Source organism: Mastigoproctus giganteus, chromosome 12 (assembly GCF_048544385.1).
Source record: "Mastigoproctus giganteus isolate SK-2022 chromosome 12, ASM4854438v1, whole genome shotgun sequence".
In the NCBI taxonomy this organism is placed as follows: domain Eukaryota; kingdom Metazoa; phylum Arthropoda; class Arachnida; order Uropygi; family Thelyphonidae; genus Mastigoproctus; species Mastigoproctus giganteus.
In genome coordinates, this window is record NC_143586.1 from 24861618 (window position 1) to 24888369 (window position 26752).

At 39.8% G+C, this 26752-nt stretch overlaps 1 protein-coding gene across 2 annotated transcripts in view; it reads left to right on the plus strand.

The window, feature by feature from the left end:
- The window catches only part of LOC150076797 (uncharacterized), an 81715-nt gene that overhangs the window by 30695 nt on the left and 24268 nt on the right, over nt 1–26752 (plus strand). For both annotated transcript variants that reach the window (XM_090386620.1, XM_090386619.1), the window contains exons 5-6: nt 23690–24359; nt 26300–26444. In XM_090386620.1, coding sequence (XP_090242746.1) covers nt 23690–24359; nt 26300–26444 — 815 coding nt within the window. The remainder of the gene's footprint in view (nt 1–23689; nt 24360–26299; nt 26445–26752) is intronic.

The following is a 26752-nucleotide window of genomic DNA, read 5'->3' on the forward strand; positions in this document are numbered from 1 at the left end:
ATTACGTTATTTGGTAATTTTTTAAAATTTATTCAACGAAATATTGAAACAAACCGTATTTTTAAATAAATATTGCACACACATAATCAATCAGATACAAGAAGTTTTGTTTTCAGGTTCTGTTACCGTCCAAAGAATACTAGAACCTGAGTGGACGTGGTAGAATCTTTTGGATGGATTCTTTCTTCTTCTTGGAAAGCGATTTTCTGTAAAATATTGTGGCTCGTGAGGAAGCATGGTGGTAGAGTCACCACTTTGATAGGAAGTTGAAGTGATTCATCAGGCATTGGAAACGTCCTCCTTTTATTTTTTTCAGATAAAAAACTTCGAGGTCCAACTATTTGGCAACTAGGTGACGCTTACTATCAGCTTCGATTAGAAGAATCTTCTGGAATTTAAAGGGACCAGTAATTCAATGCCAAAGATATCCAAAAACACCAAAACGCCTACTTACAGCCATTAAGAACGTGCATTCAAGCCCAGAAAGTGGTGGAGGGTGATCATCCTTCTTCGCGGAAATACTCATCGACGTGTAGAACTGAACGAAAACTGTGTTACGTGAAGGTCAGTAATGCATAAAAAACTTTTCCCAGTTTTTTTTTTTTTTTTTTTCACTGGGGGAAAGTTTTGTCGCTTGCATTATTCAGGGTCTGAAGAGACCTCGAGTACCCAGGTTGCAGATTCAGATGACTCTCTGATATGCCGGCGAGGCTGATGAAAGGTCCTGGTGAAGTAAATCCTGCCTTCATGCAATTTGCTTTTTGTGTAAATAACAGCAGATTGAAGCAGTTACATCACTGGGTCCCCTAAATTGAAATCTGGCATCCCCCATTAAAATTTCCTTCATATGTGTATGTAAGTTTCAGGTTCTCAGGCGCCCCTTGAACGTTGGCACAGGGGTGCTCAGCACGCATTGTTTTCTACAAGGCTGTGTACATCCCCATCATAACGTATGCCGCAGGAATGTGGTTCCAAAAGGCTACACTCGCTTCCAACAAGCGACTAATAGACTCCACCCAAAGAACCATACTACGGCCCATCACCCGTGTGTGTGCAGTACTGTCAGCACCCACGCTCTCCAAGTCATTGCAGGAGTAATCCCACTGGACCCGGAAATAGTCAGACGAGGACTTCTATACCACCATACCAAGGGCATCTCAAAAACTTGCCTGGACTTCACAACAGACCCGGACGCTAATCAGAAAACAGAGAAGAGGAGACTGAACGCGCACCTAATACAGGTGTAGCAGGAGAGATGGCAAAACTCCAGTACTGGGGACATCACGAGAAAATTCATACCTAATGTGACTCGTGTATACCCCACGTCACCCAACTGGTCCTCCCCTGGCTTATAATCAACCTATCTATTCACAGGCCATGGGGCCATTAATGCAAAGTTATCACTCCTTGGGATCCAAGACGATCCCACTTGTGTTTACGGAGGATTAGAGAGCTGGCAGCACCTTATGTATAACTGCCAGCTCTATGACGACCTACGCAACACCCTAATCACCAAGATCATATACCTACCAAGAGGACTTGAACAACACCACCTGGACACCAAAGATGAGTACCTAGCATTCACTGATTTTGCCCAGAAACTGTTTGCAAGACGGAGAGCCAACTATGCCATTGCCCACAACTGACAACACTCCCAGGACAAATTCAATCCTGACTAAAGCAAGTGAATCAGGATAAATCTAAGCTCCGGAGCACTGTTTAAAAATATGGACAGTAACCAACGAGAAAAGCCTGGAACTAATTAGGTGACATGAAAAGGAAACCGGAGTGTCCTATCACAGACGAGACCCCGACTGAGGACAAATGTCAATTCACAAAGCAGGCAAACAGCCTACTACTATAAACACAACAAAAAAAAACAGATAAACACTCGGGGATTGCCCGCAAGGACGAGACCCCAACTAAAAACAAACCGGAGTGCACCATAGGTACATCGACTGTGACAACGAAGGAGGAACAAGAATAATGAACACCCACGAGGTACACGACTAGTCGCCTACAACCACAAGCAGAACCTGAGGACATCCATGTAGCTGGAACAAAGGGATCCTTGCTCCTGTTCCAGGACAAATACCGGACCGACAACTCGGACGGAGTTGACGGTGGCACGCAACCCAGCTGCCGACGCCACATGGCGATCTGAGCGGGCAACCTAGCCCGACTCTCTTTAAATCCTGGGGTGGGAGGGTTTTCCCGCGCATTTGAAGACACACATATGTACATATTACACACATATATTTTTTACTCTTATATATATAAAAAAAATTTTTTTTTTTAGGTCCTAGCCGCTGAAATCTCAGGAAATTAGGCGGCAGGACCTGCCAGAGTAAAAATAGTCTACTAGGTTCCTGGTCTGCCGCTACCAGGCGTAAGTGGAGAAACTTTGGGCCTCAGCAGGGGTCTATCGGCTAAACAACCAGATGAACAACGGTACACGACATAACACAAATTCAATACCCACGCACTTTTAAATCTCTGGCTTTCCCAGCAAACTGGCACACCCACAACGTAAGCAACACGGAAATGAGGGAACCCCCTGGTGCCATTTAACACTAAATACACTTTACACTCATTTTGTTAGTTGTCATATATTTATTTGTATCTACTAGTAAATTTTGGCAAAGTTGTAAATAACAATGTCAATATGTTTACGGGGTGATACCGTGTTACAACCTCCCTCCAGATTATCTGACGTCCAGAATCGCTGCTGAGACTGAATCTACTGTCACCAGTAAAGAGTACCTTACCCCATTGCGCTGTTATCAAGTTAAATGCACCGCTGTAAACGGTTCTTTCGATGAGCAGGTGTTAAAGAGACACAGCGTACTGGCCGTCGGGCAAACAGTCCACCTTTGTGGAGTCCTCTGGCCACAGTAAACCGCGATATCCTGCGTCCTGTGCAGCTGGTTTGCAATGGATCCCGCTGTCTGGTGGTCGCTCTTGGCCTGTAGGAGTAATAGCGGTCATCATTGGGCGTTATTTTTCGTGGACGACCACCACTGGTCTTTTGAACAGCTGTACTTGTCGTTCTGAATGCTGACCACGCACGTGAGACGATGCTGTGGGCGATAATGAACTCTGCAGCCGCACTCCTCGCACTTCGACCTTCCTCGAGCTTCTCAATTATTCGACCCGGGGTGAAGTCATCCAGATGTTGTCTAGTGGCCATTTCGTTGTCTGTAGCAGTGTATGAAACCAATCGAAACCAATCTGTAACAATCGCTCACCATTCGGTAATTTGCACTTAACTGCTGAACTGCTGCTTTTATCTGTTTATGTGAGCCCTCTCATCACGATTCAGATTTTTGCATGTGCACCAGCTTTATAAATTTTCTGTTTATACTCCGGGACGACAACCAAGTCAGTAGAGTTTACAATAAATCGTCAATACAAATATTTATCGTATTTAGTAGTCACGGGCTTGAACCCCTGTCCACTCAAGGAACGCGTGCTATGCACTCTCGCTCCTGACCACTCGGCTATGTCAAACCTATACTGAACGGCCACACTTATGGAAATCGCCAGAGGCTGTTTCGTTTGATTTTGTGGTTGTAACCTTTAGAAATAGTGTTGGTCCTTAAGTTTTGCACGCCAGTGTACTTACACCCCTTGCACCCTCGGGACGGCCCACCCCTGCCTAACTATAATAAGAAACATATTTATCAAGTTCGTGGATCCTTAAATTACACCACGCTGCATGGTTTTAGATGTTTGTAAACTAATTGCTATTTTTAACTCTGTTTTTTTTTTTTTTTTTTAACTAATTCTAGAATTATTTGTTTTTTTTCATAAATGACTTAAGTTAATGCCATGAGTTTGTGTTATTGAATGTATTAATTTAGGAACAAATGCTGGAGATTTTTAAACTAAATCTGCACATGTTGGCTACACTGCCTTCTGTCATTTGTTTATTGGCCTTGAGAGCGGTTTTTATCAGGTGAACTCAATTTATTTTCGAGGTTACTGTATCAAACTTGCGCTGAAAAGTTGGTAAAATGTCTTCACGCAAGTTTTTGAACAATCTGAACTTATTTTTGTATATGTGTGGAAGTTATGTATTCCTCAAAATGTAGTCCTCAAGCAAAGACAAGATATTAGAGAATTTGTAAAATATGCGTATTGTGCTTATTTTGGAGTGAAACTCGCTGACCGAGATGAACAATGGGCTCCACAAAAAGTTTGCCGAACTTGTGTTGAAGCATTGAGTTTGTGCAAAAATGGTAAAGAGAAGGATATGGCGTTTGCAGTTCCCATGATTTGGCGGGAGCAGCCTATAAACTAATGTGATCGCTGTTACTTTTGATTAGTTAACGTAGAGGGATATATTGTAAAGAGTAAGAAGGGCATTGCGTATCCTAATATTCCATCTGCCATTAGATGAATCCCACTTGGAGATAACCTGCCGATTTCAATATAGCCTCCACCCAAAATGAAGCTTTTGAAGATGAAACTGAAGTCTACATGCCAGGAGACACTGAGTCCAGCCCTCAGCTGTTTTCATAGCACTTAGTGATCTGGTAAGAATTTTAAATTTATCAAAGGAATCTGCAGAACTCTTTGGTTCTAGACTTAAATCAAGAAATCTTCTAGCACATGGGACGTTTTTCACATGGTACAGACACGAGAACTAGCCCCCAACTTTTCTGATTATGGTTTTATTCAGTAACATAAATGACTTCATGAACTATTTAGGAATTAATTACAATCCTACATAGTGGAGACTTTTTACTGACTCATCAAAGAGGAGTCTCAAAGGTGTGTTGCTCCACAATGGAAATAAATATTGGTTATTTCCAGTAGCTCTCTCTGTGAATTTGAAAGAAACATATGAGAACTTGAAGAAATTGTGCTGATTTTCAAGTGATAGTATATTAATTGGACAGCAATCTGGATAAACAAAATTACCTTTTACTTTTTGTGTGAGTGGGGCAGTCGGTCAAGGAATAAGCACTGAGATGTCAGGGTCTAGCCAAAGAGGGGCAGTTTGTTGCCTGGATCAAATAACATAGTTCATAAGCCACTGGTAGACCAAAAAACTGTCCTCCTTCCACTCTTGCACATCAAATTGGGGTTGATGAAATAGTGTGAAAGCTTTACCTCCGGAAGGTCCCTGCTTCAACTATCTTTGTACTAAATTCCCATCGATCAACAAAAATATCTTATTTTAGCGAAGCTAAAATAAGCTATTTTTATTGTTCCTCATATTCGCAAACTGATGAGGGATCGAGATTTTGGGCCCGAGTAGGTAGCAGTTGGTAGGATCACCGGGTGGAAAAGACCTGAGTTGGAGTCACGTCAATGACGGGTGGAATTTGGGGAGTACAACGTCTACAGAAAGGATAGACAGATTAGGAACAGAGGAGGGGGGTTATGCTATTAGTTAAGAAACACATAAAAACCAAGGAAGTGAAGCCAGTCGACATCGTTGGACAGTGCAGTGTCCAGTCAGTTTGGTGGGACATAAGGACTGGGAGATCAAAATTGAGAGTAGGAGTGTGCTATAGGCCTAATGACTCTGATGAGTACAATAAGAAACTGTACAGGGAAATAGAGTGGGCCAGTACATCAGAGAGTCTTATAATGGGAGATTTTAATTTCCCAGATATTGACTGGAATTTGTGGGTTGGTCACTCACACACTAGCAAGGCTTTTGTGGATTTATTGGATGATTGGTTTCTAAATCAGCATGTTTGGGAGGCAACTAGAGGGAGCAATACTCTTGATCTGATTATCAGTAGTGATTCTTCATGCATTAAGAATCTGCAGATAAATGAACCACTAGGTGGCAGTGATCACAGTGTGCTGAAGTGGGATTTACTCAAGGAGGTAACTACCATCAAGGGTAAAGGGAAGGGTTATTGCTTCCGTAAAGGCGACTACGATGGTCTGAGATAGTATTTAAATTCTATACGGTGGGACCAACTGATGATGAACCACAGCAAATATAAAATGGGGAGCATTCAAAGAACTTATGTTGGAAACTACTAGGCTTTACATACCAACTAAGAAATATTGTTCAAGGTTTAGGCCTAAGTGGATGTCAGATGAACTAATGAGACATATGGCAGAGAAAAAAAATGCTTGGAATACATATAAATTAACATGTGACACAGAAGCCTATGATAGATATAAGCTGGTCTGTAACCAAGTCACAAAGGAGGTTAGGCAGGCGAAGGCAGACTATGAGAAATCCTTGGCAAAGGATGCAAAGAAAAACAGAAAAGAGTTCTTTACTTATGTAAACTGGAAGGAAGGGGATGAATCAGATTGGTCCACTTGATATTGATGGTTCAACTGTTGTTGATCCTGCTGAGGTGGCTAACTATCTAAACGAGTATTTTGCATCTACATTCACATGAGGAGTTATTCAGGAAGGGGAATGCCAGAGGTAAAGTAAACTCTGGCAGTAAGCTAGATAATCTTGTAATAACTGAGAGTAAAGTGGAGGAGAAATTGTTGAAGATAAACACAAGAAAGGCACCTGCAGTGGATGGGATCTATCCAGTTATATTAAAGGAGGCAGCAAAGGAAGTAAGCAAACCCTTAGCCATAATTATGAGAGCTTCCTTGGACTCAGGGGAGGTACCCATAGACTGGAAATGTGCAAATGTGACCCCAATTCACAAAGGAGGATCAAAGGCTGACACAAGTAATTATAGACCTGTGAGCTTAACTTCTGTTCCAGGAAAATTAATGGAGGCACTGGTTAAAGAAGCACTGCAGGATCATCTAGACAAGACTTCAGTTATAGCTCGGACACAGCATGGTTTTGTTAAGGGGAAGTCTTGCCTGACCAATTTGATTGGATACTATGATGCAGTCACAAAAGAACTGGATGCAGGGAATAACTTTGATATTATATACTTGGATCTTAGAAAGGCTTTTGATACTGTTGCACATGGAAGACTGCTGAACAAATCGGAGCAGTGTGGCATTGGTGGCAAATTGCTGCTATGGATAAAGGGATAGTTGAGGGGTAGAAGACAGAGAGTGGTAATCAATGGACACTGCTCATCGTGGACTAATGTTATTAGTGGAGTCTCTCAGGGTTCAGTGTTGGGTCCATTATTGTTTTCTGTATTTATAAATGATATTGATGATGGTATATCAAGCTTAATGTCCAAGTTTGCAGATGATACAAAGGTTGGCAGGGTTGTCAAGGACACTACTGACACTATGCTGCTGCAGCAGGATCTGGAAAGGTTGAGCAGATGGGCTGAGAGGTGGCAAATGAAGTTTAACATTGATAAATGTAAAGTACTACATATGGGAAGCAGTAACCCCAGAGCAACGTATCAACTCTATGGTACAACACTGACAGTGGTAGAGAATGAAAGGGATCTGGGGGGTGGTTATGCAGGCAGATATGAAGTTCTCTGAGCAGTGCAGACGGGCTGCAAGAGTAGCTCATGGTGTATTGTCAATGATATACAGGAATTTTTCTAGCAGGGATAAAGAGGTGATTATTCCCTTGTATAAGGCAATGGTTAGGCCACATCTTGAGTACTGTATACAGGTCTGGAGGCCTCATTTCAAGAAGGATGTAGAGCTGCTGGAACGAGTACAGAGAAGGGCAACAAGATTAGTGAATGGAACAAAGGGGTGCTCTTACGAAGAAAGGCTTAAGTTTTGCAAATTGCAGTTTGTTTGTTTGTTTGTTATTTGGTTTTTAGGAGCATTAGCAACTAAGGCCATATTGGTCCTGGGATATGCGGTGGTCATTCCTTGACCTTTCCGCATCCTCCGTATTTAGTGGTGCAAATTGCAGTGTCTGGAGACTAGGCACCGGCGAAGTGATCTAATAGAGGTGTATAAAGGGCCTTGAATGGTTTGGGCATGTTCACTGCAGATGGAATTCTTCCTCTTGCTCAGAATAATCACTTGAGAGGGCATAAATTCTAATTGAGGAAAGATAGATGTAGGATAGGTGTGTGGAAATTTGCGTTAGCCAGCGGCTAGTTGGTTGATGGAACAGACTTCCATTTCTTGTTGTGGAAGTTGGTAGCCTAAATAAATTGAAGGCTCAGCTGGACAGGTATTTCGAGCGAACAGAGGGGGAAGTGGTGGAAGTTTTTTTTTTTTTTTTTTTTTTTTGGCTGATGCTGCATAAGCTTGCTTTCTTGCGTCGTATGCCTGTACTGATGCTAATGCTAAAGACAGTATGGGTATTAATGAAATTCCAGTGGAATTTATAAGGTTACTGGGGAAGTGGGCTTGGTGGAATTACAGAATTACGTAGATTATCAGAGTGAAAACCTTTTAGGGCTAAAACTTCATGTTGAGAGCATGTTTACTGACGTATAAGTTAGTGCTTTGGCATCATTTTAATATGCAGCAACCTACTAAAGTAGTACATAATTGGCATCATTTAAGTATATCTCATATTGTGAATACCTTCACAACGAGTTGCCATGATATTACACTGCCTCGGATAAGTAACAGTAGTCTTCTCCGTTACTTATTCAAAGCAGTACAATATCATGGCAACTCGTTGTGAAGGTATTCACAATATGAGATATACTTAAATGATGCCAATTATGTACTACTTTAGTAAGTTGCTGCGTATTAAAATGATGCAGTAGCACTAACTTATACGTCAGAATTACGTAGGCTAATGTATGAGCAAGGGGAAATGACCAGAAGATTTTAAGACCTTAGTAATGATACCAGTAGGAAAGAAAAACCATGCAGTGAAACATCACGATTTTAGAGTTATAAGTTTGGTACCGCATGCGGCAATGATAATGGTAAGAATATTAAATAAAAGAAAATAAGGAGGAGAGAGGAAAAGAGGAAAACGTGGGAGAAGGATAGTTTTGTTTCAGGAGGCTTGGGGGGGGGGGGAAGAAAGAAGAAATGCAATGAAAAAATTTTCTTCAATGAATCTACGTTTTTGCAATTCTGCCCAGGTACAATAGGAGGGACTATATATAGAAAGCCTTGTGGATTAACTCAAGACTTAAAGGAATTTGCAAAACCTTCCGGGGTGGCATTTTTTATCAAGCCCGGCCCTAACTGACAGAAGGAATCTGTTTTTTTGAGATGGAACAATCTTGAACAAAGGAACTGCAAGGGGGTTTTGCCAGTATTATTGCAAAGGCCTTGAGATACAGGGAAGATGACAGTAAGGGGGGGGGGGAACGGGTGTAATATAGATAGGCCTTTATCTGGTGATATATGCCTCATTTGACTTCGGAAGTGGACAGACAAGAACTCTATCTCAAGAGTTCTTGTCTGTTGCCACAACAACAACTGGTATTAGCAAGGTGTTCCGGGGTAGCGGTTTCAAATGAATGGGAAGCTAATGCTAGGGAAACAAATAACTTCAAGGGCAGAGTATTCAACTATACGTCACTTAATTGTGTGTACAGTAATGTCAGGAATGTGTCAATAAAATGAGTCAATTTTAACTGTGGATGGTGCAACTGACACTGACATAATAGGGCTAACAGAAACTTAGCATCACACAGAAATAGAGGACAATGAGTTTCATTTATAGCAGTTATAATGTATTTAGGAAATAAAAAGCAAAACAGGAAGGGTGGGGGGTCATGCTTCTTACGAAAAGCAGCCTGATTAAAAAAAAAAGATTCATATCTTGTGAATGGGCAAGCCATTTCATTTGTGATAAGTTAAAATTGTGACCATGGTCTAACCAATCCTAGTTATTTATGAACACTGTTATATACAGATCTGATGAAGTGTATGGGTGCATCATCATCACATATGAACCAAATGCGTCAGAATGCGTGTCACTTCCAAAAGTACATAAAAATCCCAAATACGCACACACCCGACGATTGGTAGTATGCATGAATTGATGATAATATCAATTCATGCATGAATGAATTGATGATAATATCAACTTCTATTCCAAGCTAGAATTGGCAAAGAAACGCTGTTTACAGTATCTGATATGTATGATGAGGATTGTACCATGTCCAAATGTACTGATTGTAGTCATAAACCCATTTCTAGTAAAGCATGATTGATTCCTGTACAGGAGCTTGGTAAGGGAGGGGGCAGAGAGAGAGAGAGAGAGAGAGAGAGAGAGAGAGAGAGAGAGAGAGAGACCAGCTCAGAACTCTGGATGTGCCAAGTCCATGAGCATAATCAAATGATTAGTAATCAAGAGATTTCAATAATTGAAATAACCAATGACTCGATTGTGTTTATCACTCCCATATTGTGATACGGTTTACAGAGAAACCAGTTTTTTGGTATAATACTGAACAGGCAGACGTCTCTGTAGCCGAGTGATCAGGAGCGGGAGTGCAATAGCACACGCTCCTTGAGTAAACCGGGGTCAAACCCCTGACTGCTAAATACGGTCGATCTACAAACCCGCACTGGAACAGCGTGGCAGATTATGGTCTATTTCCATCCTGCAGTATATTGATAATGGGTGCTGCTTACCTTGCTTACTGAACAGGCGACAAAGGAATGGTTCCAGAGGTGATCCCAGAATTGTCTAAAGAGGGGGTGTGACCATAAAAGCAGTTTTCCTTAATGATTCCCTGGACTCATTTAGCAGGGAATCATTACGTTTTAATCATTATGCCAGTTAAAAATTCTATTTTGATCTTTTGGGGTGGGGGAGTAGCTACAGCCTACTTGTGACTGACCCTGAATGGTTTCAGTCACGTAATCAAAAGCTTCCCATGTACACATATAGTACCAACACGAGTGATGTTACACCTCCCCCAATGACCATAAGTTTTGGTTTTGCAAATTTCTACATATTACGGCTATTTTAATGATCTACTCCGCAATGTAATGAAATGTTACAATTTATCATAATTCCTCTCTCTTTCACTCTTCAGCGTAATATACGTGTTAAGTGTAAAATAAACTTTTACATAGTAGGTATGAACTGGTACTCGCAATTACCATTTCAAGACTTGTTGATGGAATATGTCCGGCCAAGATAATGCCTAGATTTGTTTTGTAAGGCAGTTTCCGTTTACGAACGAGATTGAGATTTTGTAGCCAGCAGAACACTTCGGCCACAGAAAAGACCTAAAACGGCGGCATCACCCTCTGAGAAAGTGGTATTTATTCGTGGAACAAACACACCATTCTCACACGTTGGTATTTCTTCATGGAAGGTGTACCAACGTGTGGCTTGTTTGCAACTTTTATTCCTTCTCGTGATGGTGATTGAATAAAATTCAGTTGTGATTTTATTGCTATGGTTCCAAAATTAAGTTTTGTAAGAGAAGAATCCTATGGTTCTACAATATTATAAATGATTTTTTGGTTTTATTTTCTCAAGTTCCAAGGGCAGAAGGTAACCGTCCAAAGTATTTTATGTGTGTCGAATACTGTAACTCCTAAAGTGCTTTTTTCATTCTTTCGTATTTGACTTCACAGTTGTGCATGTCTCACCGCTGTTACATCTTAAGTAAAACCGGGAAGATTTACGTAAGACATAACGGCATTCTACCTTAAAAACTACCGTTGGATGTTGCACGCTTGAATCACTTCTGACTCACTCACTGTACAAGGGATGAGTAATTTTGCGACGAACGTAAAAATACCAACTAGTTTCACGTAATATATTCTGCAGTTTAGTGGTCGTTCCTATTCTGTTGGAATTAGAACTGCACGGTGGTTTTCCCACACTTGGAATGAGCAAAGATGAAATATAAAGAGACAATATTCTTTGACTTCGGAGGTGGCATCTTTTTTTAGCTTTTTTACATAAAGAAAACGCTCCTGTTGTTTTCTCTCTCTCTCTCTCTCTCGCCCTCATGGATAACACAGTTGGTAGAATCGCCATCCTCCCCACACCGGGTGGAAAAGACCCGAGTTCGAGTCTCTTCGATGACGTGAGGAATTTTTATGGGTCGTTTTCACAACGTGGCCGAGTTAGAAGGTTTCAAGCGACAATCGCATGGTTTTTTCTCCCAGAAACTCGGGTTTTTCGTCCAGCAAGCAGAAAATCGACCAAAGAACACACAATTTACAGACCAGGGCTTGTGCTAGGGGTGTGCAATGAAAGCACTTGTCACAGGCGCCATCTAAAATAGGTGTCGCGCTGCACCCTACTACGACAACAACAACTACACTTAAATCCCTATTCAAATACTACAAATAAAAAAATTTTCAAGAGCATTGAATATTTGTAAATTGGAATTACCTAGGTTGCTTAAAAAGCAGGATAACAACTGCTGCGAAGATAGCAGTTTACTAAAATGGTAGAAGAGAAAGAAAACAAATAGTGACTACACTTCTTCACAAAGGAGGTAGAAAGACCATCTTGATCTGGAGCAGTAGAATCTTAAAGTGACGTATCAGTTATGCCGATGCAACCATTTAATAATCCTTTGAATGATAATAATTATAATAATAATAATTTCTGTGGTATTGTCCTTATCAGTTTGTCTGCTCCAATTGACCCTCATAGGTGTTTTAATTGACCCACTTGGGGGAAAGATTTACAAAATTTATCTGTCTAATGGATGTTATTTTAAAGGTATATTATCTACAATCAAGAAACGTTTGTTGTATTTGGTCATTATTTCATTATAAATAACTCTATTATAGAAGAAAATGAAATGCAATTAAAAAAAAAAAAGTTACAATGGACCCCGACAGTAGACTGGGGTCAGTTGTAGCATTTTCTGTACTGCCGGCTAAATTCTGTTATTCAAAGGTAGATAACCTATGGAAAATGGAGACTTTAGAAATACCCAATTCGTGGTACAGTATTGTCGAACCCGCGACCATTGATCATTGTCGTCATCGTATCACTGCGCAACTGCTCACCCGGAAATGATACTTTCAAGGTCATTGCCGAACGAATAGATTTAAAGGCGCTTAGAGAGTTTTTGGGTTTGCTTCTTTCCGTTTCAGCGTCTCCACTTATTTTTTGGAGAAAGTTAATAAACTTTAAAATATTTATTCAGGGGCCGTTAATCTGCATGCAAATATTTATTATCGTTCATATTTATTCTAATACCATAAATCTGCTGGATGTTCTTAAAACCCACACAAAATGTGCACTACTGGGCGTGGATTTGACACGATCGCATCTTCGACGCTATTTTTAAGTTCTTTTGGTCCAGGTTAAATTTAGATGTGGCACGTCTGGTACCGAAGTGAAAGGCACGGGTCACGTGCAGAAACACACTTCAGAAGACCAGCTTTAAACGAGGAGGAGAAAAAAAAAAAAAAATGAAAGAAAGAAAGAAAGAGAGCCCGTTTTTCTTTCTTTTCGTAACCCTAGATTTGGCATTCGTTCACTGAAAGATAGTGCAATTTCTGATACGCATCAGAATTTTGCTAGACATTTCGAAATGATGAGAGCTTTCCCGGATGTATAGCCTTTTAATTGAGTGCATGATGCTTTGCATCTGCTGCGATGTTTTTTAATAGATCTTAACTCAGGACCAACATGTCCGATTTTATGCCCGTACATTTACGGAATCAGCGAGCCTCTTAATCAATAAAATACATTAGCAAGATCGTAATAGGTCTAACGCCTAGACTTTTATCGTCAGATTAAAAAGGGCATTTTATTTTATAATGTTAATGATATGACCATTCTTGACACATTTACAGAGAATTTACGCAAAGCAGAGACTCTTTTATTTGTGTTTGATCGTTGGTGAGATTGGAGGGGGGAAAAATCTAAACATTCTTAATATTAAACCTAAAAGTACCAAATTATATGCTTTGGTATTGTGGGATTTTTTTTTTTTTTTTTATCTAGATAAGAAAATAGAAATTATGCGGTTCCCTCCTCACATAGGTAACTATCCAGTTGACATCTGAATTTATTGTCAACCTCAACTACCTGTGGAGGCAACTTGTTCCACTTAACAACAACCGGCTGGCTAAAAGAAAATCTAGTATAAACCTCTTCCCCATAACTTAAATTTATGGCTGTCAGTACTGGAATTCTTTATAATACTGAAAATTCCGCCTTCACTAATTTTATTAGCCCTTCTCCAAACCTTATAAAGCTCAGTCAGGTCCCCTTTAAGGTTCCTGGTTGCCCGGCTGTGTAATTAATCGATTTCTTACTTCGTACGGTTGTCCTTTTGTAAATCTCATCATGCGAGTTGCCCATCTTTGGATCCTTTCAAGAAGTTCAATGTCTTTTTTTTTTTTTTTTTTTTTTTTTGAGATGCGTGTACATACTTGGCACAGTGTTCCAATTGCCTAATCCAGTGGGATTATGACCTCTCTATCTGCACAGGATATTGTTCAATAAATCATCGATCGTACATTATGGGCTTTCCTGGCCGTCCCTTTACACTTACAGAGAACTTCATACCTACCCGTATTGTAACTCCCAGATCCCTTTCTTATTCAACTCCTCCAAATGTATAAGTTTTTGGGGTTGCTATTCTCCAAGTGTAGGACCTTACATTTTGCTGCATTAAAACATAGCTGCCACTTCGCTGACCATTCTTGAAGCCTGTTCAAGTCATCCTGCTTGGCAGTGATCATTAGCGACTTCTCAATCTTACGTCATCTTCAAATCACGCCATTTATCCCTTCGTCGATGTCGTTTATGAAAATCAGAAACAACAGTGGTCCAAGAACAGATCCTTGAGGGACCCACACTTCTGATATAACACCAATCTGAATCACAACCCTCTGCTGTAGTTCACAAGAACTGAAATACACCACTGCTAGTGGTGCTTCAAAGCTAGAATTCCATTTTGGAAAAAAAGAAAAAACAATTCTTGGTCTTGTTCTCACAACTGTTTTTTCTTAGTCACCAGAAATTTAGCCTCCGATTAAAAATGACTGCGTACTAATGAATAATGTCATAATACATTTCCTGTGATTACATATTAATTTTATCACATTGACTGTATCTTCGAACTAGGTCGACTCTTACTGATGTTCCCTGGCGCTTGACCACCCTGCTACGGCGGCTTGCGAGTTCCATTAGAAACAGAATATATTTTTGTTCCTAACGTGGTACGTAGTGATTTTTTATCACGTTTTTGTTAATCTGGGGAAAGACTAGACACAACTTCAAGTTCTCCTCATGTTAGCATTACAATTAAAACAATTTTTTAAACAGATAAATTTTTATTCACCGAATTAAAATACAGTCACTACATACGTTGTTAATTATTTATTTAAAGCGATTATAATATAATAAAATTGCCACATCAAGCGACAGAGGTGACCAAGCGAAACTGCACCATAAGTATTCGGAAATTTGAGATCGTTTTCTTTCCAAATGCGTCATACAAAAATCTAAACACAAAATCCTCCTTTAGAAGCTTTTCTCTATGTTATTGGAAACAGGTTGCATTTTTAGCAACTCCATATGAAAGGAATAATGTTCATTCTGCGCCTTTTCTGCTGCGCCTCGATACCCAGTGGAAATTATACCTAACGGAATAATTATATTCCGTCAGAAGGGCAGTGTGTTCAGGGAGGTTTATTTGTTTAATCTACATGTATAATTTTTTAAAGATAAGTTCAATCTTGAAATTTTTGATCAGACCTCATAAGTAAAGAATCCTCCTATATTGAAAGCTACTTATATATAATAATAAAATATATTATTTATTTATGCTTTAAAAAAAGAAGAAAATACTTATATATTTCGTTAATTCTTTATTTTTATGTGTGGAAAATCAGTTTGTAAAGGTTTGGCTGTTGCCGTCAGGTGGCGTGCATGTTCAGCTTCATACGATGCCACAGAAATCCATGGAATTGTTAACACATTTACAACTCATTCACACCAATAAATAAATAAAAACATGTATGAAATCAAAAATTCAATCTCTGAAAAACCGAGACAAGAAAGATTAAATCTAGATTAACGAAAAAAAAATTATAAATAATTTTCATAATCAGTTCCGAAAACGGAAAGAAATATGGTAATACCAGGACTATTTTACCAAATTATTTTAAAGATTTAATCTGGAAATAAGATACTTCTGAATTTAAAAGTAATTCCATTTATGAAGTTAAAAAAATTATATTAAATCTTTTAAGCTAATTTCCTTTATTAAGGGAACTAGAAAGAAAAATAAATTTTGAGACGAATTTTAAAAATTTAACGGAGTTATGAAAACTTTATTGTATAAGCATTTTCCTAATATTATTTCAAAGCTTTTATATTTCCTTTAAATTTTTACAAAATACATCCCAACAACCTTTCCAATTTTGTTGCTTTATAAAGGAAATATAGTTCAGGCAGCTTTTTTGGCCTTTACCTTTCTAATGCCAATTAAATAGCAACCATAGTTGCAAGATCCTTCCGATTACCACCTTTGCCAAACACATTTCCCTAATGAAATAGTTCCAGGTGTGCTAATCTTCGTTTTCTTCTTTTTGAGAGAGAGAGAGAGAGAGAGAGAGAGAGAGAGAGAGAGAGAGAGAAAAAAAAAAAAAAAACTCCAACACGAAGACAAAACTGGAACCGGCATACAGGGCGTGAGAATACCTCTTTTCAAACTTATAAATAACCGTCATCCTTCATTGTGGCTTACATTCAAAATGTCACCTTAGAATGTTTTATTTTATTTTTTTCTTTCATTTGTGTTCCTTCAATACAGTTTCAGTTCATGAAACATTTTTGTATTTTGGCTGAATATTTTTCTTCCGGCGCGTATTTGCGATATTTGGCATCAGTCACAAACAGAACTGAAGTTGCCCTTTCACTTCGTGAATCATTTCTCGGCAAAACGAAGTCAGGAGCGGTTGCTTTTTCAGCCGTTATTTCTACCTCACCCTTCGCTTCTTTATTTAGAGTTACAACCCGAACGTGAACAGTGGGTAAAGTAAGCGATTCCCAGTGGGTCATACGGCAGTGGAACCGTTATTTCAGCATTACTGGGTTCACCGATAATCAAGATTTTCAGTTGTAAGTATTCTGTCTTCTTTTTTGTATTCGAAAGGTATAAAACAAAATGTGAACACCCTTCTGTTGAAATGCTAAGTTGACAACATAAACATGGAGCACTGGCTGCTTGGACAGACAGATTAAGCAATCCGATGACGTTTTACTTGAAGATGGGAAGGAATTCGTTCTTTTGGACTTTCAGATAACCATTAATTTGTTGAGAATATCAGATTAAATTTATTAATGCGTATATCGCTTTATAGGAAGCCTCGAGTTTCGTTTTTTAATAATTAACAGCAAAAAATGCTTTTATTTCGAAAGATTGGAGGTTTGAGCCAAAAAGATCTTCAACTCGCTGATTTGATAACTCATTAGAACAATGGCGTTCATTACGCAGTTAATCAGGACCCCGATGGATTTCCTCGATGTCCTCAAGAGACAATCGCCAGCTACAAAAGGACATAGCTTGCTAATAAATAAAAATGCCATAATTTTATCTTTTAGCACTATTGCTTTCGATATTTTTATACTTAACAATATTGATGATATTTTGGAAAAAAAAAAAGTAAAAGTGGGTATAAAATGTCACTTCATTTACAATTTATTACGTGACAAAATAATAAATAAAGTGGTATCGCATTTAACAAGAATGAACTACTGTTTTTTATGTCTGCAAAAGGATAAGATGGCGCTGAAAAACATAGAAATGTTATCATCGTTCAATTTTCCGGATTTTTCTTTTTAAGTTCATGAAATATTTTTTAGCAAAAACCCGCTGATTCCATAATTTTGTTATAATTCTATAATGATGAGACGCGTTTTTATGAGATTCCAAACCGCAAACATGGAAATGTAGGAAGCAATGCCAAAAATATTTTACGCGCTTAGTCAGGCGTAATTTTAGCTACTCAGTTACTCCATTATTTTATTTCGTTAAGAAATTACATAAGCTTTTCGTGGATAGTTGGTTTGTGCATTTTACTGCATATTAAATATTGTTAAAGTAGACGATTGGATAATTAATTATTAATTTATTTATTTGTGTCGTTTATAATAAATTAACTTTTTATTATAAATAAATAAATATATATATATATATATATATGAGTATGAAGACACAAAATTATCCTTGTTTTCTTCTTGAACCGCATCATAAATATTGAATCATTTAGTTAAATTAATATTTTATGTTTAGAGATAGTTTTTGCTTAATGCTTTATTGCTACATAGAAGGAACCCCATTCCTGTTTTCCCAGTGCTGACTCCTGTGATCATCCTGACGTCAACATTCAAGATGTTGACGTCAGGATGATCATTTCGTATACTTCCAGTATTTTCCAGGATTATTGGTCCTTTTTTTTCCCCTCCACTTTGTAGTGTCTGTACAGAAAGAAGGATTAGAAATGTGGTAAATTGATTTGGAGTCTAAGATGATGTCTAAGATGATGATGTTTTCAGTTTTTCCACTATGCCAACGAGTGGTTCTTGCTTAGTGAAAAAAAAAAAGCTTGGAATAATTTCTTTCCAATTATATTCCAAGATCGTGAGCAATAAGCTGTTCCAAAAGAACTGATCATCTAAATACCTCACTTTTTGAAGATGTTCCATGTTTTGGCTCCATATAAAAAGATGGCTGTGCTAATTGATTTCTAAATCTTTTATTTTAGTTTCAAGAATAATAAGATTGGATTTACTTACTGAGATTGTAGTAGGGTTTACAGTGCATCAGCGACTAAGGCTATCGTGCTACCTCGCCTAAGACCGACTAACTCAGCCACCTTGTGAAGAAGGCCCATAGAAATCCCTCATATCATCGACGGAATCGTACTCGGGTCTTTTCCACCATGTGTGGGGAGGACGGCGATTCTACCAACTGTGCCCCCAAGGGTACTGAGCGAAGTTGGGCTTGTCTTTTACTTTTGATAGCTATCTATTACTAATGATCCAAGTTATTAAAAGCCTTCCACATCGCCAAATGGCCCAGTATTGGTAAAGGTTATAAGACTTTGTCACAGTGCAAGAATTTTTGCTTTCTTAAAATTTATAAGACTATAACAGCTGAGTTTGCAGCTGTTAAAAAGAGCTGGAACTGCACAGATTGTAAATTAACTGTTGATACGGGAAACATCATTTATTGTGTACTTGCATTGTCCAAAGGGAAAGAAATACTTGTACGGTTTTCAAACCTGTAAATCTATGAAATGTAACGAATCCATTATTAAATTCATCCATTCATTATTATGTGCAAATTGCTTAAATAATTTTTGGATGGATGATGCAGAATTTGTTGCAAACATTCATGATTATATACTGTTTATAAACAGTATAATCATGAATTCATGATTATACTGTTTGGAGGATATCTATGTAGGTTTCCTCCAAAATAAAAAACTAAAGCCTTATAGTTTTTTTTTTTTTTTTTTTTTTTACAAAGCTATATATATTCTATAGCAGAAAAGGCCAAACCGCGGCACGTGTGACACTTATTTACCTGTAAGTTGTAAATGCCACGCCTTCCAGTGTGAAAAAAAAAAAAAAAAATAATGGGAAAAATTATACAACCGAACTGAAAAATCAGTAATGAACGAAAGCATACAGCTGAGCTTTCCAAATTGGGTGTCGCATCTTGTCCAAAGGGTTTCGCTAATTTTGGCATCATAGCATTGTTTTCACTGATTTCCTTTCATATATTGATATAAATGATTGATTAAAATGTAATTATTGATTAATGCATAAAAACTGAGGACATTTATTTCTTCGCCTGCTTTATAATTGGAAATCGGCGAACTATGGGCATTCTGTTTCTCTGAATGCTAATAACTGATCCTCTGGGAGTTCAAATAGCCTTGATCTTCCCACTGTTTCATCTTATTTACATATTTTTGGCCCGAAACAAAGGAAATTGAGTATCTTTGCATTCACAGTCAACTGAATTGGAAGGAGCAAAAATGAGGACGGGATGCTGAATTATTGCAAAATTCTTGGTTGGGTGCTGAATTAATTTTGATACATGCACAGTGTATCAAAATCAAAGAAAAAAAAAGTTTGGAAAGCGCTAGTGTACAGTGTAAATTCTACTTTCATTACCAGAAATTTTGATCCTGGTTTCAGCGTGACGAGTACCTTATTTTCCGTCTTATATTTATAGCCTTTTTGTTTTAATTTAATGCAGGTAAGTAGTTTCTCAGGATACAGATTCTGTGAGAGATGAATGCTTTTTCTTTAACCTATATCAGATTTGTTTTATAAACATAAAGCCTGTTAATACTTTTACATAAAATTCCTTTACGTAGTTTGCAAAAAAAATTTAATGGCTCCAGGCGCAGATCGGTTGTTGTTGTAGAGTTTTAGGCGCATCCGCAATTTAAGACATATTGCGTACATACACTGGTGTGCAAAACTTAAGCACAACACTATTTCTAAAGGTTACAACCAAAAATCAAACGAAACACCCTGTGGCGATTTGCATAACTGTGGCCGTTCGATATAAAGCTGGTGCACATGCAAAAATTTGAATCGTGACGAGAGGGCTCGCATCAACAGATAAACGCAGCAGTTCAGCAGTTGTGTGCAAATTACCGAATGGTCAGCACGATTGTTACAGACGTTCGATTGGTTTCATACAAACAACGAAATGGCCATAGTGGACATAGTGTTTTTGTCAAGCGGTTCCTGTGGTTCCCCACAAATCCGCGTTGAATACTCTGTGATGTATGCACAACATTGCAAGGCCAGTCAGTGTGGGTTATGTGTGAGTAGTGTGTTGTTTGACTGACCTCTTATTTACTGGGAGGCTCGATCACCATGGCAGGAGCCTTTCAGCATCCGTCCACCGGCACAAGGAGCCGGGCCAGGAAGGTAGAAGGAACGCCTGACGGGCTCTCTCCCCACTTGCAAAGCAAGAGAGGAGCGAGTTTGACAGGAAAGGTAAGAAAAGGGGAAGGAAGCAAGGGTAGGCAGAGCGGATTACTACCCCCAGCAGAGGCCCAGACGGCCAGATGATCCCACGCCTGTCAGTTGACCAGCGTCAGCAGAACCCCTTCGATGAGGATTCATCGAGGGTGGTTAAAATCCCGTCTGGAGAGTGTCCCAGGCCAACAAAAGAGCCCGAAAGCATCTAATCCCACGCCGATGGAGAGGCGGCGTCAGCAAAAGAGCTTCACGGAGAAGAGATGAAGGCAGCAATCCCATTAGTTTATCCCCTGCAGAGAGAAGTGTCGGCATCGGCAAGAATCACTGGTGGAAGCTTTGTCAAGGGCCAGTAGACAACATCCGGATGACTTTACCCGGGGTCGAATAATTGGGAAGGTCGAAGTGCGAGGAGTGTGGCTGCAGAGTTCGGTATCGCCCATTACATCGTCTCACGTGCGTGGTCGGCCTTCAAAACGACAGGTACAGCTGTTCGAAGGACCAGTGGTGGTCGTCCACGAAAAACAACGCCCAATGATGACCGCTATATACTCCTACAGGCCAAGAGGGACCGACACCAGACAGTGGGATCCATTGCAAACCAGCTGCACAGGACGCAGGATATCGCGGTTTACTTTTTCCAGGAGACTCCACAAAGTGTGGACTGTTTTCCAGACGGCGAGTACGCTGTGTCCCTTTAACACCTGCCTATCGGAGACACCGTTTACAGTGGTGCATCGAACACCAGGACTGGAGAGCAGCGCAATGGGGGTAAGGTACTCTTTACTGATGAGAGTAGATTCAGTCTCAGCAGCGATTCTGGACGTCAGCTAATCTGGCAAGAGGTTGGCACACGGTATCACCCCGCAAACATCACTGAAAGGGATCGATATGGCGGTCGAGGTATTCTCCTCTGGGGAGGCGAGACTTGGATGGACGTACACAACTCCACATACTGGAAGGCGGTACTGTAACCGCTACACGCTACTGTACTGAGGTAATCCTTCCCCATGTGCATCTGTTCCGAGGTGCCATTGGCCCAGAGTTCGTATTTATGGATGATAACGCTACACCTCATCGCACTGCAGCTGTTGATATGCTTTTGAAAAGTGAGGACATTGTTCGTATGGATTAGTCTGCCCGTTCCACCGATCTAAATCCCATCGAACACATATGGGACGCTCTGGGGAGACGCCTAGTGGCACGTCCACACCCTCCAGAAAATGTTCACCAGCTGAAGATGGCGCTGACAGAGGAATGGACAATGTTACCGCAAGAACTTATCAACAACATTGTTCTAAGTATGGACATGCGGTGCAAAGCCTGCATCGACATTAGGGGTGGCCATATCTCCTACTGAGGACCACCTCTTCCTTTTGTTCCATCTTTGGCAGTGATGCATCTGTATCATGGCAGCCAATGCTATGTTGCCATTTTTGAATAAAGTCCCTCTGTACCGTTTTGTTTCCGTTGTTGTGTCGTTGTTGTTTCCTCCATCATTTCTGTACCTGACGAGGTTCCTTTGGTATGCTTTTCCCATATCCAGGCCATTCCTATGAGAAGCTACAGGTGAAAACCTGACTCCTTAAGTTTTCCACACCAGTGTAATATATCTGTAAATTGCATGCGTTCTGTGGTCTATTTTCTGTTTTCTGGACAAGAAAACCAAAGTTTCTCGGAGAAAAAAGCATGCTACTCTCCTGAGACCGACTAACTCAGCCACGTTGTGAAATATGCCCATAAAAATTCCTCAACGCATTGGCAGGATTCAAACTCAGGTGTTTTCCACCTGGGGTGGGGAGAACGGTGATTATACTAACAGTGCTACCCACGAGGGTAGATCAATAGGGAAGCGGGGTATTAATTCCAGTAGCTTTTGGACGTACTCCTAGGTGGCACGCGAGGCATTTCCAACGTAATGTTCCACGCGAGTCCTCCATCACAGATGTTGTTGGTGGTGGTTTAGGGATTTATTAGGCGCATCGGCAACTATGGCCATAGTGCGCCACCTATCACAGATGGTGGTTTCTCTTCACCACTTGTGTCACTCCTTTGGAAAAGTTTGGCAAGTTGCAGGAAAAGATTGGATGTCCCAATTCTACAGTATTGTAATTGTTACTTGTACACCTGTGTATCATATTGTATTCGTACTAATTGACATCGCTTTCCTACAGGTGGAAAGCGATGCAGCAGTTGCAAATATGGCTGCCTCTTATGAATGCCCATCAGAAGTAGCGTGTTGCTATTAAATTCTTGATGGGTGAGGAGAGCGTTGGAAGTATCCATAAACGACCACAGATGGTGGTATGGGGGTACAGTTCTGTAGGTCGGAGCAGTTGATCGATGGGAAAAGTGGATAACATCCATAGAAGACGGACACGCCGATCTTTTTGACTTCTAAGAAGTTGCCTTCTCGGGGGTATATTCTGACGGATAGCACAGTATTTATAATCACCGTGCTCCCACATTTGAGTATAAAAGGCCTGATTTCAAACCCAGTCAATGACGCGAGGAATTTGTTGGACCTTTTTCACATTATAGCTGAGTTATTCTGTCTCAGGCGAAAGTTGCGTGGTTTTCCTCTCCCAGAAGCTCAGGTTTATCGTCCAGTAAACCAACCGAAAAATACATGCAATTACAGACAGGTATATGTTAATGCCTCATAGACTTAGTTGCTTTGGCTCTTACCAAAAGGGTAAGCATCTAAACTAACACATGAGTGGTGTTGCAACAAAAATTAGCATAATAAAATATAGGATGTACCTGTACAGTGTACAAGTAACATTATTGTATAATAAACATAAACTTGTTAAAAAATTGTAAAAGATTACCTTTGCCATGACCTTCGTGTAACTATTATACAGTACTTTTCAGTAATTTATTTGAACCGTTGAAAGATGATTAAAAGCATTAATCTAAATGTGTTAATTGTAGGCCTCTGAGTGATACTCTGAAAGAATACTTCGAGAACTTGTGTTTAAAAGCAGAAGGATCGAAAGGACTTAGTTTTGGTTCTCTTTACGGCAGCGGCAGAAGAGCATCAGATAATCAGTCGACTTCATCTTTGAACGGAACGATAAGTAACGAACGGCCTAACGTTTCCCAGAACGAAACATCGGATAAAATTAATAACAATATGGCCGAGCCAGTAAGTAACACAGTGAAGCCAACAGTGAATGGTGAAGTGCAGGCTGGAGTTAACGATAAACAGGACAGCTCTTCGGAGGGGAAACCAGTCCCTGATACAACGCAGAAACAGGACACAAGTAATAGAATCAATGGCGAAGCGTTAGGCAGTGGTGAGAGTGCCGCCGTTTCTTCGGAAGAAGCAAAAGCTAACTCTGTCACTTCATCCGAAAAGGAACAGGTGAATGAAGAATCTTCGAGCGAGCAACCCAGTTCTCATCCAGCACAGAGTCAAGAAACACCTCCTGAAGGTGAAAAAGCAACTCCAACAACAACAACAGCAGGGAGCTCGCAGTCTGCTGTTCGACCATCGGATTCCGGCGACGAGTCAGGTCAAGATACAGGAGATAGCAGCGCGTACGTCTCTAGAAGATCAAAACGATATCAGGATCCTCCAGTTGTGTACCAGGATATTGATGTAAGTATTCATTCAAAGCAAATTTCATAAATTTTGGGATTTTGTTAGCCATTATGTTTGTCTCGGTTAATCATGAATAACGTTCTTTTATTTGAAAATTGTATTATATTCAATGCGAGCATAAATTTGGTCCCTTAAATGCAGCCCTTATATCTTCAGATATCAAGAGAATTAGCTGGTTTATTGGTGTCTGCTATCATAAACCACTTCATGCTCCTTCGTGTGGTCCTTCCTCTTAGTTTAACATCCTCTTTGAGAGTGGGAATGCAAGCTTGGTAAACGAATGTAAGAAGTGTGACTTTCAAAGTGCCATGTCAGCGTTGAGTACGACCGAAATCTCCATTCTACCACACTGAAGTTCAGCTAAAAAAAAATGCAACGGTCTCATAGATAGGAGACCTGTGGAACGCCAACAAACGCAGTAGCAATAACAAGGGCAGAGGGTGATATGAATCCCCAGGAAAGAAGACGTTGCCAAGTTTTTCTCTTGGACACCTACAGTGTAAGATACTTTTTTGGAGAAAATCGTTGGGTTCGTTAAAATTTATGTAGGAGCTACCAAGCGTCAGTACATCGTGGTAAATTGCATATTCTGTAGTTGATTTGTGTTTCACATAATGAAAATCCCTAGTTTATATGATAGATTAACCATGTAACTACCCCAATCGGTGAGTACGACAATTTGGTGCACGCACGACAATTCGGTGTATCACACACACAGATCAGAAATTAACAAAATCAATGAAGTAAAAGATTTAGGAAACAAGAGAAATGTTTCCAACTTAGAAAGGAGGATGCAGAAATTTAGGAAAAAAAAAATAATATATATATTTTATCCATTTTTAACCCACCGCCTCTGGACCTGATGAACACGCCTCACTGGGCCAAAGCACTTTACCATATAAAGGACTTGGACTCCAATTCCGACCCCTACACACTCTTCAGGAAAGCTTGCCCGCCTACCCTTAACCCCTCCACGTGTATTTTCTAAAAAATGCAACTCGCAGAAGTGAAAGTAAAGTGCGAACAAAGTTCTGTTGTATCCCTGTCTTTAACATGTCTGTGGAACTTTTTTAATAGAATCTCCTAAAAAAGTAGAATGTGCATTAAAAAACGAAGGTGGAGAGTATTTTTTTATCAAAAATATAAAATATCAAGAAACGGTAACGAGATAAAAAAAAAAAACTGTTATTTTTAGGTCACCCGAATAATGAAATTCATCTGCCGTGCTGTGTATCTTATGTCTGTTAATTGCGTGTGTTCTATGGTCGATTTGTCTGTTTTGCTGGACGAAAAACCCCAGTTTCTCGGGAAAAAATCTTGCTATATACGCCTGAGACCGACTAACTCAGCCATGCAGTGAAAAAAGCCCATTGGAGTTCCTCGCGTCATCGACGGGATTCGAACCCGGGCCTTTACCACCCGGTGTGGGGAGAACGGTGACAATACCACTGTGCTTGGCGCCTCCGTAGCCAGGTGGGCAGGAGCAGCAGTGCGTAGCACACGCTTCTTGATTAGACCGGGGTTCGAGCCCGTGAGCCACCAAATACGGAGGATGCGGAAAGGTCAGGGAGTGACCACCGCATATCCCCGGAGCAATATGGCCTTAGTTGCTAATGCTCCTAAAAAAAAAAAAAAAAAAACCCAAAATAACCACTGTGCTACTCGCGCAGACGTATTGTGATCACTAAATTCACCATTTACAGCGTGGCGTGTTAAAAGGGTACATTTTCTGTTTTGCTTTGCCATGCATCCAGTTCTCTCAGAGAATTCGCCGAATCGTCGTAGCCATCAAATTCTCTTTGGTCCAAATTGTCTTTCACCCAATTGTCACATACAGCGAAATGCCATTCACCAAATTGTCTCGTACACCGAACTATCATGCACCGAATTTATGGGTCTACCATGCTTACTGATTGAAACTGATTTATTTCCAACAGGGCGTAGCACTGATCAAGCATCTAATCGAAATAGTGCAGGATGCGCTGAATCCAGATGAGAGACAGGCAGTAAGCGAGTTTCACGAATATCTTATGTCCGAAGGAGGGGCATGGGCCCTTGGAACTTCACATCTCGACGTTATTGGTAAGTGGTAACAGCTGCATTGTGTATATTTTTTTCTTTTTTTGAAAAAAATCAAAAGATGACAGGATAACTAGATCTTTTAATCCGATACCATGCGATTTTTTTAGGATGATGAATATTTTTCGCAAATGTACAGTGGCAGACAAAAACTGCATCACCTTAAAAAAAAAAAAAGTAACATTTGTAGTGAAATGTATAAGATATTGTTTGATTATAGTCATTTTGTTTGTCGCAAAGAAAAGGTATTGCGTCAGATAACGCTTCTATTGCATCAGACAGTAATTGCAAGGTATTGAATCAGACAGTAA